Source organism: Mya arenaria, chromosome 9, assembly GCF_026914265.1.
Source record: "Mya arenaria isolate MELC-2E11 chromosome 9, ASM2691426v1".
NCBI lineage: Eukaryota > Metazoa > Mollusca > Bivalvia > Myida > Myidae > Mya > Mya arenaria.
Window position 1 is genome coordinate 47,361,154 of NC_069130.1, and position 18,644 is coordinate 47,379,797.

The following is an 18,644-nucleotide window of genomic DNA, read 5'->3' on the forward strand; positions in this document are numbered from 1 at the left end:
GGTTGGGGTCAGATATGTCTCCAACTTAAGGCCAAACCAAATAAATGTTTCGTAAATAGGTTCGATTTCTTTTAATCAACCATTCTTATTCTTCGCCAAAGAACTGAAACACAAGGCACATAACTAACAGAGGCTTAGTCTTGTAAATGGAATGTTTTTTAGACTGTGTACTCTGCCTGTGTACTCAAGTAGACCAGTACTCACATTGGCAAAGTAGTCTGCAGACTACAGGGGGCACAGCCATATGAGGATTTAGTACTCTGGCTATCCTTTGGTAGTCACATAAACCAGTACTCTTATTTATAAGGTAGATTGGTACTCACCTAGAATGACTCGATGAGCTGGATGGACTAGACTTGCGAATACAGGGGGCTCTGCCACATGCCTTGTATGAGGACTGAGTACTCTAGCTATGCTTCAGGTAGTCACATAAACCAGTAATCACATTAATAAGGTAGTCCGATATTCACTTAGAATGACTAGGTAAGCTTGATAGATTAGACTGGGGGATACAGGGAGCACCTCCACATGTCTTGTATCGGGACTGAGTACTCGGGCTGTCCTAAGGGTAGTCACATAAACCAGTACTTACATTAGGGAGCACTGCCACATGTCTAGTATAAAGACTGAGTACTCTAGCTATCCTTAGGGTAGTCACATAAACCAGTATTTGTATTGATAAGGTAGTCTGGTACTTACCTAGAATGACTTGAAGAGCTGGATGGACAAGACTGGGCGATACAGGTAGCACTGTCACGTGTCTTGTATGAGGACTGAGTACTCTGACTGTCCTTTGGGTGGTCACATAGGCCAGTACTCACAGATTGGTACTCACCTAGAATGACTTGATGAGCTTGATGGACTAGACTGGGGACTACATGGGGCACTGCCACATGTCTTGTATGAGGACTGAGTACTCTGGCTGTCCCATGGGTAGTCACATAAACCAGTACTCCCATTAATAAGGTAGTCTGGTACTCACCTAGAATGACTTGATGAGCTTGATGGACTACATGGGGCACTGCCACATGTCTTGTATGAGGACTGAGTACTCCGGCTGTCCTATGGGTACTCACATAAACCAGTACTCACATTGATAAGGTAGTCTGGTACTCACCTAGAATGACTCGATGAGCTGGATGGACTAGACTGGGGACTACAGGGGGCACTGCCACATGTCTTGTACGAGGACTGTGTACTCTGGCTGTCCAATCGGTACACACTGCAAGGGGAGGGGATTAAGCAAGAGGGTAAAACTTGGGGTCAGGCTTTCATAGTAGAATGATGTCAGGTAAAGTTTTTCTATAAATGTTAATAGTTAATACTGTACCTCATTTAAATTTGAGAGGACCTCTTTTATGATTTTTTTGCTTAATTTTTTTTTTCCAGGCTTAGTATTGGTGACACGATGATAATATGTAATTTTGAATAATCAAAAGGTATCTAATAATTATATTAACTAGAAATGTTTTGAATATGCAATATTATGGAAGCGCGGATCAAAGAAAGAAGCCTTCCAAATTTAAAGTGATCTATATAGTAATGAAACATACGGGAGAGCTATATGTTCATGTAAATATTATTTTTATTTTTCTGTTAAGATATTTATGCCTTTTTTTTCAAGACAATTTCATTTTATAACAAAATTGAGCTGAACTCTACCCTCAATCATCTGGCCTCAATTTCTTGAAACTTCTTAAGTCCCTTATAACAGGATTAAGCTAAACTCTCTATTTTTGGTTTTCAATAATTTGGATAATATTTATTTCTTTAAGAGTTTTTATACTTTAGATAGGAATTATCTATAGGTTAGTTAAATTAAACCATTTTTCATTTAACAAAATTCCATTCAAGTATGTATTTTGAGTAATTGAAATAAGCTACTTAAGCCTGTTAAGCTTAAGAAGTTTCGAGAAACTGGGGCCAGATTTACATAGGTATGGGTAAAATATGTCAGATAGTTAATCTAGTGGTGGTAAATTTGCAGCAACAATATTAATTTGAACACCATGGTTAAATCTTTCTAAAATCTACAGGCATGTATATATATATATATATATATAAGGATGGGGCAACACTACTATAAAATTCTAAGTTTTAATGAGGTGTCACCAACCCCCTTCCCCCTCTCCATCGCCTGATTTCGGGCCATTTTGGGCAGTATTACTGCTGCCTATGTTAAGACCCTGGATTCCAGATTTTAATTTTTCCTTTAATTTGTTTCATCATTACCAGTTTCAAATTAAGGAGTATTCCAGATTCAAGTCCAAAAATAAAGTGATATTTTCCAGATACCAGCCCAGAAATAAAGTGATATTCCAGTTTCCAGCCCCAAAATAAAGTGGTATATCCTGGATTCCAGTCCAAAAATAAAATGGTATATCCCTGATTCCCGTCCAAAAATAAAGTGGTATATCCCGGATTCCCGTCCAAAAATAAAATGGTATATCCCTGATTCCCGTCCAAAAATAAAGTGGTTTTCCAAATCCATAGCAGGAAGGAGGTGACCCTCTCTTTATTCCATACAAACCATGCAATTTTCATCTAGCTAATATTTATATTCTTGTTAAGAAATGAGTAACAGAAGAATATCAAGGAATAAAATACCTCTTATTTTTCCTTTCTAAACTGCTGGAATTCGAGAAGTGGAGACTTTTCTTTGGAGTTAATGGCGAGACCTGAAATGTATTGTACTTGATATGGAAACATATATATATATATTAATATGAAATATGCATTTGTTCTTTATAACATATACAATATTTATAATATCTATCAAGTGTTTCTTGTCCGGCTAATTTTTTTTTATCTGAAGCCACCTAGCGTGCCTGAGGGTAGGATTTTTTATCGGAACCCGTAAAACATGTTTGATATTTTTTCTTGGATACCTTAAATAGACTATCAATTTGTGAAAAAATTGAGGAAGAAAGCACATTTTTGTACATTATACCAAATAAAGCTAAACGCTGTAGACTGACGTCAAGACGATTAGTAATTTTAGATCATTGTTGACATCAAATAGTTCCTCTGAAATCGCATTTTTGAAAATCATTTATTTTCCTTTTTTAAACAAAAGTCTTGTATACTTATATATTTAATTGCATTCTTAAAGGCTTATATATTTTTTTATTAATATAAATATAAATTCTTTTGGCATCATCCTATATAGTGCGCCATTAAGCTCAATCTAAGGTGCTTTATGAATATGGCTGCTGGTCTGACCACCTGCTGCTAGCAAATTTGAAATAACAAGATTTTTTTTCTCAAATGACATCGTTACTGTGACAAACAGATTTATTTTCTCGAATGACATCGTTACTGTGACAAACAGTGACATATCTATTTCTTTATCAGTTTGTCAGATCCTGTGAGGCAACAACAGGCTTTTTGTCTGTCTGTAGACTCAATAATATCATCCTTAATAACAGATTTCATGCAAAAACTGTATCAACAGTAGTTTTTTTTCGAAGGATCCACTTTCCAGACAAAAACTTTGTCAGCAATGTCAAGCCTAAATACCATAAATGACAAGTAGCACTTTTTTTCTATCAGATTTCGATGTAAAAAAATGTCTGCGTCTTACAAACTTTTCATTCTCGACAGGTTACCGTTCACCATACACAGTCAAAAAGAATATATTTGTATTAGTACTTCATGGTTTAAAATAACCATCACCATTTTCACCTTGGCCAAAGGCGGCAGACAATTTCAACATTTTTTCAATGCGTCCTATAACCCATAACATAGAGTAAAGGTTTTTCCTCGAGTTTTTCACAGATTTTTTTGCCTGCGTCTTATAACCCCTATCATCTTATAACCAGTCATTAACAGTAAAAGGGATTGAAACAGTTCGTTGAAAGATTGTTGAATTAAATATCAAAGTGTAATGATGAATATGGATCTCATATGTGAACTGTTTTACTGGATTATTTTGTTAGACTGAAAATGTAGCTTGTTGAAACATGGTAACTTTGTACATCAGGGGTGTCAAACAAATGAGCATACATGAAAATCTGACCAATGTCCCCTGAATAAGACCTTGACCTTTGTATATGCTAACATGGGTTTAACATGCATCATGTTAGCTTCTCATGATAAATATTTGCTTAACAAGTTATTTTAAAATCTTCCAATGATGGCTGACTTTCAGCCCGGAGAAGCCAAAATACAAGAAATTTTGACCAATGACCTTAAACGTGACCCTGACCTTTGACCAATGGACATGATCTTGAATGACATCAACATGACAGCATCTCATAGTTACAATTTACATAATCCCAACTGATAACCCAAGCAGGCAGTTACAAAGGAAACTTTCTATTGAGTTCTTAAGCACTATAAATTACTCTAAGACAAAAAAATATCACCCTAAAGTAACATGCTCCTAAGGCTAATTAATAATAAGCCAGCTTGAAAGAACTTAATATGGTTCCATGGCCACACTATTGAATGAATTTAGATACTTTTCCACACATCGATGCCCCACCCCCCCAAAAGACGGGCAAAATATTAATACGTGCCTCATATAAAGCATACAGTCAACCATTAATTGGAAAACTACTGCAATAATTTAGTGTAATGTTACCTTTTCATTCTCCCCGACGGTTGAAAGTAGGGAACCGTTGGATTTTCTGCTAGTAGAGGTCGGTGTTGAAGGGTCAGTAGACTTTGTTCGACCACCAAATGTGCGCCGGAAGGAATCGATAAACCTGGAAACACAAATATACATGTATAATTAGCTTCTAAGGAGAAGAAGGGCATCTAGCATAGCGATAGCAATTTTTGCTTGTGTTTTTCAATCTTCTGTAAGGGTAAAGTTTCATTGGTCAGATAAAATACACATTTCGTTCCAGAAAATCCGAAAAATTGAATATTGAGTGGGGTATATTTCATTTACTGAGTGTGGTAATTCCTTTACTTGATAGGGTATTTCCTTTACTGAGTGGGGTATTTTCTTTACTTGATAGGGTATTTCCTTAACTAAGTGGGGTATTTCCTTTACTGAGTGGGATATTTCCTTTACCCGATAGGGTATTTCCTTTACTGAGCGGGGTATTTCCTTTTCTTGATAGGGTATTTCCTTTTAACGATGGGGTATTTCATTTAAATTTAACTACCACACATGGGAGAATTCAGTTATAATTGTTCACAGTTATCACACTAAGAACCATCGCAATTTTTTCAAGGTCATTTCCAACCAGATGCTCCATAAATTTCATTCAAACATTATGCCAGTATTGGAAATTATAGTGGAAAAGAAAACAATTTAAAAATACAATGGTGTGACAATGGTGCGACAAAGTTATTCTGCTGGCAATAAAACAAGTAAGAGGGACATGGAGCATATGCTCTTTTGACGTATTTTATCAGTCAAACAAGGGGAATAACTCTACAATCGTTAAAGCCAGAGTTATTGGCCTTGCTATAAACATGTGCATCATCTTGGGCAACTTGTGTACTAAGTTGCTTTGGATTATCTATAAGAACAGTTTTTGAGTTATGGTCAAATTTATGTTTTTGCCAAATTAACTCTTATGCTGAAAATGACAGCTATCTAGACTTTTTTAATACTCTGATAACACCTGAATACCGTTTTTCTATGAAATACAGACAAGCTTAATACTAGGGTTGGGTGTAAAATTTTAGGTCGAGGACACTTGAAAAAATACTTTTCATATGCATTACCTAGCACCTTCTTTGGAACTGGACGGTACACTAATACCAAACATTTCACAGCTTTTTCTCTGTAAATCCTGGTACAGACAATCCAGAAGAGCTGTTCGAGTTCGCTCCTGAAATAAGAAACATTGAAAGATAAGATAATGAGGTATAAAACATTTTGAAGATATTTCTTTGTATGTAGATCCTGTTTGACAATGCAGAAAAGTTTTTCCAGTACGCCCCTGCAAAAACATTGACAGAAATATGTCCTAACAGACATGCATCTGCTATTTTCTGACCTTTTAGCACCATAATAATTTGGAAAAATTGGTTGTGTGTAACCTAAGGAAGGGTTTATGGCAATGGCTTCAGCAGGTACCACTTCAACAAAATGGCCACTCCTACATCATTTAATGGCAAATTATTAAATGACCTTGTTATGGTTGGAACCAGGAATAGCACAAGATCCTAGAATCAGTAAAATCTGCACATCCATTTAGTGGATGTGCATTTATCAGGACAAGTATGGCATAATCAGATAGACATCCTATTCATAATTATTGGAAACATTTAGAGGACTTATCCATGTCAACAAACCAAGACACAAGGAAAAATTTGTTACATTCTTCTGTATCCCAAAGATTCAAGATTCCAGCTTTGTGCTATAAAGCTTCCATCACATACACTGTGTAACACATATAACAGAAATTCTGATTTACATAATAAATGAGCTAATATTTAATACTTGCAGATATTCACATAAAAAGTATTAAATTTTAATGTCGGCCCTTACGCTTTTCAGACTTGAGAATTCATAGTTATTATGCTTTTTGACCTTATTTGCTATAAAATTTGCAACCCTTTTGTCTTATAGTTGCTTAAACCTTTGGGCATTGTCACTTTTGATTTTTGGGGCTGATTCAATTACTTAAAAAACGTCAGTTTTTCTACCTACAGCCCTTCATACCTCTAGCTTAGCAAACTGTTCAGCTTTGTAACAAGCCAGCTCAGCATTCAACAACTTGGTAAGAATAATCTCCCGTAATTCTGGACCCTGAAAACAAACAATGAAATACATTGAAATGGATGACATACATGTAACATGAGGTTTTGCCATACTTGTGTTTGCAAAGAAATTTAATAATTGATGGTTTCTGAGCATTCAATGATGGTTGCTTTAGCCTGTTTATTGACTTCACACATGAGATTCACCAAATGTTCCAACCAAGTTCCCAAAAGATTGGGGAAAAATGTGGCTGTTTTTACAGTGTTTTACAAGCAAACAAAGCTTACAAGAATGCGGCAGAATAAATACAATGCTACAAGCTGACAAAGCTTACAAGAATGCCACAGAGTGAATGCAATGATACAAGAAGACAAAGCTTACAAGAATGCCGCAGAGTGAATGCAATGATATAAGAAGACAAAGCTTACAAGAATGCCACAGAGTGAATGCAATGATACAAGAAGACAAAGCTTACAAGAATGCCGCAGAGTGAATGCAATGATACAAGAAGACAAAGCTTACAAGAATGCCGCAGAGTGAATGCAATGATACAAGAAGACAAAGCTTACAAGAATGCCGCAGAGTGAATGCAATAATACAAGAAGACAAAGCTTACAAGAATGCCGCAGAGTGAATGCAATGATACAAGAAGACAAAGCTTACAAGAATGCCACAGAGTGAATGCAATGATACAAGAAGACAAAGCTTACAAGAATGCCGCAGAGTGAATGCAATGATACAAGAAGACAAAGCTTACAAGAATGCCGCAGAGTGAATGCAATGATACAAGAAGACAAAGCTTACAAGAATGCCGCAGAGTGAATGCAACGATACAAGAAGACAAAGCTTACAAGAATGCTGCAGATTGAATGCTTACAAGAATGCCACAGAGTGAATGTAATGATACAAGAAGACAAAGCTTACAAGAATGCCACAGAGTGAATGCAATGATACAAGAAAACAAAGCTTACAAGAATGCCACAGAGTGAATGCAATGATATAAGAAAACAAAGCTTACAAGAATGCCATGGAGTTAAGGTACATTAAGCAACATACTTATGACTCTAATGATTCTATCATAGAGAAGGCTTACAAAAATGCCAGTTATTGCAATGCTACCAGAAAAATGCTTATGAATACACCATAGACAAGGATTACAAGAATTCCACAGAGTCAATGCAATGCTTCAAGCACAATAGCACCCACTGTCACAATATAAGCTCCATCCCATATTTTGGCTAAATAATCACCAAACTTATAAGACACTGTTGACACAGTTTATTGCCATTTTGAGGGTCATAACCCTGGAGTGACAAAGACAAAGTGGCAGGTTATAAAATCTGACTGAGATATTCTGCCCACATATTAAGTTTGGTGAGAACTGGTCAAAAGCTTCAAAAGTTATTAATCAGACATTTTTTGACTGATCTCAGATAATTTATATAATTAAAGAGCGATTTCTCTCCAGTGACTTTAGCGATACAGCTAGTTATTAAACTTAACCACAACATTATGCCCATACACATTCTGACCAAATTTGGTGATGATTGGACAAAGGTTTCTAAAGTTATTGCTTTGACAAGATCAATTTTAGGAATTTTTTTATAATTAAAGGGGGAAAATTCTCGAAAGACTAGTGCAATACGCTGTTTCAACTTACAAAATTATTTAAAATATTTTACCTTATTTAAGATGGAACCTGGTGGCAGTGCTGGTCCGAACCAGGGAACACCTTCCCTTGCAGTGACTGTGATCTGGAACGATGAAATAATGATTATGTACTATGGTACTTAACTGTTTGATAGAAATATAGGGTTTCAAAGTATCAAGTAGTTGTGTTGTTAATTCCGCATGAATCCTATTAAATTCTTGCCGACTGGTTTATGTTTCAATTCACTACAAGAATCCATTTATGGGTATAATTTCGTTTTACATGACAAAACCGCAAAATAATGAAGGTGACTTTAAAACATGTCAGAATTTTTTTTAGATTGTGGAGCTTAGAACATATTTATGAACTCATTTCTGTACAAATATACTTTGTAAACATATATGTTTGTGACTGACTTACCAATAAGCACTTTTTGAAAACTGCCAATGTGACTTACAAATGTGTTGGAATAAAATGTTCTAGTACAAAATGACCTTGTTAACAGACCAACCATGCATTGTGAACATGTTCATTCTCAGTGGCATAACTACAAATCATTTCATTGTTACCTCGAATCCTTCTGATAAGTTTAAATGCTATTTGATTTACAACGATTGTGAAGAAAGTTACATTTACTTATGCTAAGTAACTTGCATAAGCACAATTTTGCAGAGATTGGTCTTGTGCACCATTAAGCCTCTCGCAAAAGAGGTTGAAAGTTTGAGCTCTCAAAAGGACAACCCAAGGAGAAGTAAATGTTGCAGACTTGAGAGTGGTTTATACATAATAACATTTTTTTGAACATGCGGAATTATAGAGTCTATTTTGGGAATAAAAACAAGGTCTGGGAAAGTAGCCAGGTATTGGCAACAGCAAAGAATGGGTAAAAAAAGGCCCTGGACAAGTTTCAAAGGGTAAAAAAAATGTTACATCTTTGTTAAATCATTGACAAAAGTGTAGGAAAAGTTATATCTTGCTAGGTTTTAAATTTGCAGTCTGATGATTTTCTGAAAATTTGCAAACATTAAACCATCGTGAAATTTAAACAATCTACAGAGATTTAATGAAGCATAATAACTCTGCATTACCTTATACTGTGTGTGATCAGTGTTTGGATTTATTGGCTGGACAACAATGTAGCAGTGAAGGAAATGGGACGCTATTATACTTGGGACGAATGGAGTATTCTCCTCTTGAAAGACGATGGCAACTATGTCATTCCCTATGTGACGTTTTCTTTGCAACTGAAATTAAAAATAATTTGAGGATTCAAAATAACTATGCATATGAAAGATGAAAGCATATATGCTATGTTGTATATATTATTGATACGTTTACGAAAAACGACCCCTTGAGATCAGGAAAAACGGAAAATCCGGCATGTGCCAGAACACTTGATAATGCTTACATAATAACAATTTGTGATGGAAAGATTATGATACCTGTTGAGTGTCACCCTCAGTGAATGGAAGCATTGTTGAAACGTGGAACATAATCTCTCGCCCGTGAAACTGTGTGTACAGAGACTCGAGCCCCGTCTGCCCGTGCACCGTATCCAGACCACCCCTGTAACCCTCAAAATTCCGTAATGACACCCGATGCCCGATACACTGTAGGAATTCTTCCATTGCTGGACTGTGACCGATGTTTCCAAATAACTCTTCCTCTTTTGTCTGAAATAAACAAATTTTTTCATCAATTTTATATCACAGATTGGCCGATTTTTTAATGGTAAAGGTAAGAAACTCTTACTTCAATATGTATAAAGTATGACAGAGTAATCTTCCAAGTTTTGATCTTTGTACAAGTACTAAGTAGTGTATGAACAATCTAATGACATATTCTATTAAGAATAACAAGAGTTATCTCCCTTATCATAATAGTACCCTAATCTTATCTTCATGGACTCTTGTCTTCATGGAGAGATGTTGATAAATCAAGGAAAGAAAATTTTCAATCTAAAAACAAAGAATTTCAGGCCCTCAAATTAGTTGATTAATCCTGATATTTGTTCATAAATCAATGGACACAGCTTACTGCCCATGACTTTCAGGGCCTCAAATTAGTTAAAAAATGGACACAGCTTACTGCCCATGACTTTCAGGGCCTCAAATTAGTTGAATAATGGACACAGCTTACTGCCCATGACTTTCAGGGCCTCAAATTAGTTGACTTTCAGGGCCTCAAATTAGTTGAATATCCTTTATATAGACATTTCGAGATGTTCTGACTTTGTAAAAGTCCAGTAATTCATAGTTATTTTATGCTAGATAGTTGGTAGGAGTGACCCCTTTGATGAATCTGAATAAAAAAAAATCTTTAGGTTAAATGTCACTAAATTTTGTACAGGTCAAATGACACCAAAGCGGGAGCTCATTCCCACCAAATCACTGTGGTAGACAATACCCCAGTTCATTTTGAATTGGAAAAATGCGGAAAAAATGCGAAAGATGCATGTGCCATAAAGGATGACTGTGATACATCAGTTAGTAAGATTCAATGTGGTGTACACAACGATGTCAGTTTTATGTTAGTTTTTATAAAAAAATCTTGTTTTCTTGCAATTATATCATCTGGTCCCTTTAAATTATTGCTGTTCATAATCACCTGTCTGAATTTCTGGTATATGACACCAAATTTGAAGTTGTTTGTAAGCCTATGTTCGTCATACTGAACGATCATCTCTGATCCCTTCGTCGTCAACACAGGCTGAAATCGTTCCCCTGAATACTCTTCACACATCAACTGAAAAAAGGTTATTGGAGTTGCTTCCCTTGTATCATTACTGAAGCAATACAATACAAGCCTAGGAAATAAACTGGAGTGTGATTGTTGTAAGATAGTTTGCTGCCATTTTTTATATCTTATATCAAATTAAAATAAAGAAAAATAAAATAAAGTAAAGCTTCCTTAAAAGATTTGACATTATTACCTTCGCCAGTCTCATGGGTGACGGAACATCCCCAACGGAATTTAATGGGAATACACTGTGCCAAGTGCCTGATTTTGTTCTGAAAAACAACAACAAATAATTTAAAATAAAATAGGATAGCTTGGCATTTTATAAAAGAAAATACATTTTAAATGCTGTCACCATCATGATTTAACTGCAGCATGTTTTTTTCATATATATGCGGTTTCATCAATGTATATATAATGTTTTCAATTGTGCTTTTATTTATATAGCGATGTTTTATGTATTTAGTACTGTCATTCAATCAGTGTTTTCTATAAAAATACAGTAAATGTCCTATAAAACGCTCCGGTCGCGTGTCTTATTGATAAACCTGTGTGCTTAATTTTTCCCCAATCAGCAAACTTTTTAAAATCCCTTAATTTCATGTATCATAAATGCCATATTTCTGAGTAGCTTCCCAGGGGCTTTTGGTCTGAATTCCAGGGGATTTTGATATAACACCAGGGGATTTTTACGCTACGCAATTTAGTGCAATATCTTCATTTATAATATAAGAATAAATACAGAAACACACTTTTATCATAATAATTTTTGGACTAAGTCATCATGGTCCTTCATGAAATTTTACACTGTCAATCTTTTTATTTTTTTAATTCCAGTGCAAAGAAATAGAGAAAAAAAAATGTTGTGTCATTCTTTGAACTTCTGGTTTGTCCTTTTAATTTCATTTTATACATAAAATATGCAAAAAATAAACTTGTCACAAAAAATATCACGTCATGAAATCAGCATGTGAGCATGCATAACTGTTTGTCTATGAGTTACTAACCGTAATATACATCGTATATGTAATTGTTTGTCTATGAGTTACGTACCATAATATACATCGTATAATTATGTAATTGTTTGTCTATGAGTTATGTACCGTAATATACATAGTATATGTATTAATTGTTTGGCTAGGGGTTACTTACCGTAATATACATCGTATATGTAATTGTTTGTCTATGAGTTCTTCTTTAAAGGAGAACACCATTGGTCCCATGCCCTCGTCTAATGTGTAACAATTAAAATGCTCCTGAAAATAACATGATTAAAATCATACAACCATAGAATAGGAACATTGTGTTAAGTGTTTTGCCACGTTCTGTCTTAATTTTTCTGACGATTTATCTCAACAAAAAAATTATCTGTAATTAATTTTATCAACAAGAGTCTATACAAATAGAAAAAATACTTGGAAACTGAGCAAAAATCAGTTTAATGGAAATGTGGAAGAGAAGATAAGCCTACGCTCATGATATTTTGAGTCTGTCGAGTCTGTCAATTAACGAAATAAACTTTAAATAACGAAAGAGATTGCATCAAGAGATATTATGATTTAGTGAAAAACAAATTCAAAAGACTTGACTGTTAATACATACCCAACCAAGAAAATGGTTTCTATACACATGAGCAGATTCATCTTTTTCTATAGTGGGATGTAACCTTGACTCCAAAGAATTAGTAGTGTGTAACTGTGACTCAGCCCCATTCTCCCCTGCTTCAGAAACAGGTTCAGGCGGATGAATGGTAAATATACAACCAGGAGGAAGATGTACCATGGGATATGGACCAGTCTTTTTGAGGATCTAAAACAAAAAAGTTTTTCTGAAATACATCATATATTTAAATTTGAAACCATTGCCAGTCAATGAAGAGTAATAAGGCATATTACACTATTTGGATATTGTCTTTTTAAAGTTTACCAACATTTTGAAAATTATAAACCGCAAACCCCATCACACATAATTAAGTTAAAAAAATTACAAGTAAAACACTCTAATCTCTAGTATTAAATTGATTATAAAAAAGTAATTTAATTTTCAAATTTTAAAGACGCTTTCTCCAAGGTGGTAAGTGAATCATTTTTTAAGACACATATGACGGTCACTGTTCAGTTTCTGGTGTTTGTACTTCGGTATATCTTGTTCATTGTTGTTTGAGCCCTCCACTAGCGTGCACCAAACAGGGTTTTAAAAGCTCGAGTATTTCACTACTGAGCGACTGTCCCTCTTGTTTTTATTGCACTTGTGTACTATGTTTATAATTATTTGAAGATTAAATCAAAAAGGTCTTACCTCAGTCACTGTATTAATATCTTTTTTAAGGGCTGCCGCATTGTCATTATTGTTCACCTGAAACGCAGGAAGATGAATATCGGTATATAATTGTTTTCAGCAAAAAAGGGGCATAACTCGACCATAAGTAAATCTACTTTATATTTACATTGTATCTTAGGAAATAAGTCTATTAACTTTCATGTAAATATATTTTTTGAAAGGTTTGTGCGACATGGCGAAGGATAAGATTTGTGCATGGCAATGTAAACAGCAAAAACACCATTATCACAATACCTCATATTTTTTTCTTCTAAAATGTCAGATATCTTAATGGCTAAAGGACCCCTTCTAACACAAATCAGAAACATAAGACATTTAAAGCTTTAAGGGAATCTGTGTCTGACAACAAAGACAACTTATACAGTTCCTGTAAGCCCTGCTGGTAATAGGTTGCCTAAAGGTACTTCATAACATTGTTCAGAATCTGAAGGCACTTTGTCACATTGAAACCGAATAATAGTTTTGTATCTGTTGGGAACAGGGAAAAATCAGATAATGTTTTTCTCTATACATTCACAGGGAAATAAATTGGTCACTGAAAAAATAACCCTTACAAATGAATAAACAATCTTTTTCTCAACAAAAATATACAATATATATTTTCATCACTTTAATTCTTTTTAAGGCAAAAAAAAGATGTTTGGTTCCAATGATTCAACTGAAAAAAATAAATAGTGTGAAAAAACATAGAAAAAATAATTAAAGGGATTAGTTCATTGTTGGTAAGTAAATGCTTAATCATTTTTTTGTGAAATAAAGAGTGATAAAGCATTAAGAGTGTCAAAACTCAGATACTAAAGGCAGTGGAACTCTTAAACAAATATTGATATATGCTCATATATTTTCTTTGAAGTCCACGATTTTGAATTCTGATTCAACAAAAGGCTGAAGTATGATTGGTTGATTGATAATTATCACATGGTTTTCCCTATATTTTCAATAAAGGTTTACATTTCTATCAGCTCAGAATGAGTCCCTCCGTGGGTGAGTGGATAAATTATCGGTTATCCTTTTTTTACTTGACTGCAGGAGTTCGCAATCTGGTTGATTTTTATTATACTTTGATTGTATTTTTGCTGCAATTTTGTATAAAAGAGTAAAATAATTACATTATATCGTTGTTTCAGATGCATTACTGGAAAAAAAATATTTTGTGCCAAAACCAGAGCAAGTCAGTTAAATAAAAGGCAATAAAAATATGTAACTAATAGCACAATAAGTGCCCAAACTGACACACCTTAAAAAAAAAAATGGGCATAAATGGATGAATTCTAATCATATTCTATTAAAGTAATTAAAACAGAAATGATCCAATTCACCTATCCAAATTTTTCAAGCATGTTACAGGTGGGGTTTTTTGCCTAACTAAATAGGCTTAATTTAATTAGCTAAAGTTGTGAAAGTCAACTTAAGTATCAAAATTCTTTAACAAAATAGCTAAACAAATGATAATGATACATCTCTCCACACCGTAACAGTATTTGTGTAACATTTAGCATTGAAACAAATGAATTGAAAAGCTAAGCCCTGAAATAGGTACAGCTAGTGTAAGCCAAGAGAGTTAGGAATTAAAAGGAGTGATTTTAGAGTGTGAAACAACATTACTACAAACAGCATGGAAAAATAAACTGAATGATGACATGATAACTATAACTCATTTAATTTATCATTTAGCAGATTCAATGTACAATCACTAAACTAGTATAAAATCACGGAATAAAAATAATTGCAACAACAACAACGACGACAATACCACTTTTAAATGTGCCACATACCCATGGTGAGGAAGATGAGTTGTAACTAGGATATTGCAGAATCCATGTATGATTAACTAGTACAAAATCAACAAGAGCATCACAAAGCGAACGTCAAAGCTGGTCTGCTGTTTTTCCGAAAAGGGGCATAATCAATTTGATAATTCATTAAAGCCAGAGCACTGCTAAACATGTTTATTTTGTCTCTGGCAACATGTGTACCAAGTTTCATTTTATTAACCTTGACAGGGATTGACATGGCAGCTGAAGGGCTGGAACAAATTCAGTGAGAGGTTTGAGGGCTGGTATAGGCTACCACTGATGTGAAGAATCTTGCACAGGGTCAGTACATCCATATTTTATGCTCCTTAAAGGGATTTCCTTTAAGGGAAATCAGCAAATTTGCAGACAAATCACATTCCTGCCTTGTTGTTTTGAGTTATGACCGTTGAGGTTCTTGGGCAACGACAACACAAACACAACAACAATTATACCTAGGTTATGAATATATAGAATCAATAAATATGCTTTTTTCCTTTTAAAAACAAAAAGGAGAGTTAATAAAATGTGACAACAACTAACAACAACATCAATACCACTATGTGCCACTAACAACAACAGTTATAAGTACTACAGTGAAAATCTAGAGTGGGTGGGGTATTTCAGACCTGCAGCGCAAGAGGCAAAGAACACCGCTGGTCCTCGTAACGACGACCTTGAAACTTCAGAAGCATTTCATAGAAGTCGGGACCCTGCATGGCAGAGAGGCAATAGAGTTGTACATTCACTCAAAGAGTACAAATCAAGTTTTTAAGGAAGAGTTAGGCCACAGAATTATATTTTTAGATTCTAATCCAGAATCTTCCTCAGCGCAAACAATCTTTGAATGTTTGATTTTGTTCACATTTCACACAAAATTATATTTTTTAATGTCTAAAATTATATTTTTTAATGTCTAATACCTCAGTCACATTTCATCAGCTTAGTGCTTTAACTCAGTAACTGCATACAGAAAAAGAAGCAGATATTGAGTTCTTGCACTCAGGTGTTGATTTACTCTACGGCTAGGCTATGGTGGCCATAGGCCCCTGAAATCAAGAGATACATGGTGCAGCTGTAGAGAATCTACTGGTACTGAAAGGTAACCAATCGACCTAACAATATATTTTACTGTATTTACGCCATAGAATAGACACGCTGTAGAGCAGTTCCAACGATACCATGCGTTGGGCATACGTCGAACCTTGCATTTGGCATGCGGCTGCTCTAGGGTTTTATGAATTACAAATAAACTTTCACAGACTCAAAAAAAATTGCAGTGGCCACCTAAGGCATGCAACCTTAAGGCGCCCATACGGTGGCCTTGCAGGTGCCTTATGGGCGCCTTGGGATTAACTTGAGTCTGCTTGAAAATTGTTAAAAAATGCAGCATGGACGCCCTTAGGTGCTTCATTACGTCCAAGTTCATGCGGCAGCCGCAGACTTTCTGTCCCAAAATATTTAAAATAGCCCTGCCGGTACCCTAACATTTGTGATTGCTACAGTACTGCAGGCGCCCTGTATTCACTATTGGCTGTAAATATTTCAGACCCTATGGCCGCGTGGCAAATGTGACTGAGGAATAACTTATGAAACCTTAACAAGTCCCTTTAAAATCTGGGTGTGAATCTACAAATACATTTTTTGGCCTTACTCTAGGAGTTACAAACTTGGATTTACAGAGAATTACAAAATTGTTACCTGTACCAAGAAAAACGCGGATAAAATAGCTCCTCATTTTTTTTTTTGGGGGGGGGGGGGCATAGCTCGACAAAAATATAAGCCCGCAGTTATTAACGAACCTGATTATGATAATATGATGTACATATTGTCTTCTTTAAACATAGTCAGACAATTGTATAGAACTGTTTTACTTAAATGTAAACGACAGATCTCCTCGCCATGACCAATGTCCATACCAAGTTTGGACACTATACAACAAAATTGTGTCTTGTCTACATCTGTATTACTGTTGTGTGCATCTGATAAATTTAACTCTGAGAAAAAAAAGCACTTTCTACAGCAAAGCACAGCACAGCACCCCATAAACTTACACCAAAAATGGAGCAATAAAAGTTATTATGTATAAATACACTAAATTTAAAACAAATATCAAAATCATTTAGCCTTCATAACTTTAAGCCAAAAATGCTTGAATGCTGTATTATTTGCTGTAACTGTTTAACTTCATACTATAATTATTGTTTAGGGTAACCTACCATCATAACAGAGATATCACAGAAATGATGGAATACCCCCAGATGCCACCACGACACAGGGACGGTACTATAATTTCTCCCTTTTTACTTACTCAAAGGCCAGAATACCTCTTGCGAGACCATGAAATGTCACACAAATTGCAGTTTCACACAGAAATATACATTTTGTCAAATATCAAAAAGACGGACACAGAAATATACATTGACGTCAAAGATAAGGAAAGTTGCACAAAGCAAGTACTCATATTTAAAAAAGATCAGGTAAGTTATAATCACACAGCAAGTAAAAAAAATTGTCAAAGAAGCATTGCCTGTCAAAAGAAATAACTATGTTCTAAAGTTTACATCTTACAGAGGATAACACTGTCTTTTACTCTCTTTCAAGCAAACATTAAAACGATCAGGGTTTTTGTTCAAGACTAATTTTGGGCTGCATTACCAAGGCTAAAACATTACTTTTTTCTCAAAGTTTGAAAATAATTCGAAAAACTGGGCCCAAAATTGTTTTTGTATGGAAAAATTGGTGCTTTTGAAAAGAAATAAACTTGATCACTTTCTTTTTATTTCTTCTGTCTATATGTTATAAACCATTCATTTCTAGGAAAAATGAAATTCCCAATTTCGGTCAATTAATTTGATGATGCCTATTTCCCAATACAATCTGAAGGCCCCATTTCCAAAATGTTGGAGAAAAAAACACTGGATCAGACATAACACAAGAATCTCAAACTTTTAAAGTGTTAAAGAATTAAAGAATTTTTAAGTATATATTTATCATTTTACCATGCAATAACAAACCGCATTTGTGCGTATTAAGCAAGAGGGGTTACCTTAAAGTTGGATATATCACAACGTTGGTCTTCTATTCGGTTATCTTGTAGTCGAATAATCAGATCAATGAAATCGGGACCCTGTAAGGGAAAAGAAACAATTGACCACATAAACAATTGACCACATTTCAGTAAACTAAAACAAGTACAGTTGAAACTCGTTGGCTCGATATCTCATGGCTCGATATCCTCGTTGGCTCGAACCAAATTAAAAGGACCGATTTTTATTTACTCTTTGTTCATATAAATTTCGTTCGGATGGCTCGATATCTTGAGGGTCGATATTTCTCCACGCTCGGTCCCAAACAAGAATTTCACACTTTGATTTGGTTGCTTGGGTCGATGTCATTTTCGCAGGTTCAGTTAAGAATCTCACGCCTTGATTTGTTTGATTGGCTTCATATA

General features: G+C 34.9%; 1 protein-coding gene across 9 annotated transcripts in view; it reads right to left on the bottom strand.

Annotated features, from left to right (window-relative positions):
- Positions 1-18,644, bottom strand: part of LOC128246730 (rap1 GTPase-activating protein 1-like) — a 171,996-nt gene that overhangs the window by 9,660 nt on the left and 143,692 nt on the right. For 8 of the 9 annotated variants that reach the window (XM_052965112.1, XM_052965114.1, XM_052965115.1 and 5 more), the window contains 15 exons: positions 18,240-18,320; positions 15,820-15,903; positions 13,356-13,412; positions 12,660-12,866; positions 12,210-12,313; positions 11,251-11,329; positions 10,926-11,063; positions 9,761-9,991; positions 9,407-9,562; positions 8,350-8,421; positions 6,629-6,715; positions 5,686-5,792; positions 4,586-4,709; positions 2,608-2,678; positions 1,118-1,222 (listed from right to left, as the gene is read on the bottom strand). In XM_052965112.1, coding sequence (XP_052821072.1) covers positions 1,118-1,222; positions 2,608-2,678; positions 4,586-4,709; positions 5,686-5,792; positions 6,629-6,715; positions 8,350-8,421; positions 9,407-9,562; positions 9,761-9,991; positions 10,926-11,063; positions 11,251-11,329; positions 12,210-12,313; positions 12,660-12,866; positions 13,356-13,412; positions 15,820-15,903; positions 18,240-18,320 — 1,703 coding nt within the window. The remainder of the gene's footprint in view (positions 1-1,117; positions 1,223-2,607; positions 2,679-4,585; positions 4,710-5,685; positions 5,793-6,628; positions 6,716-8,349; positions 8,422-9,406; positions 9,563-9,760; positions 9,992-10,925; positions 11,064-11,250; positions 11,330-12,209; positions 12,314-12,659; positions 12,867-13,355; positions 13,413-15,819; positions 15,904-18,239; positions 18,321-18,644) is intronic. The other variant, XM_052965113.1, reaches the window with a different exon arrangement.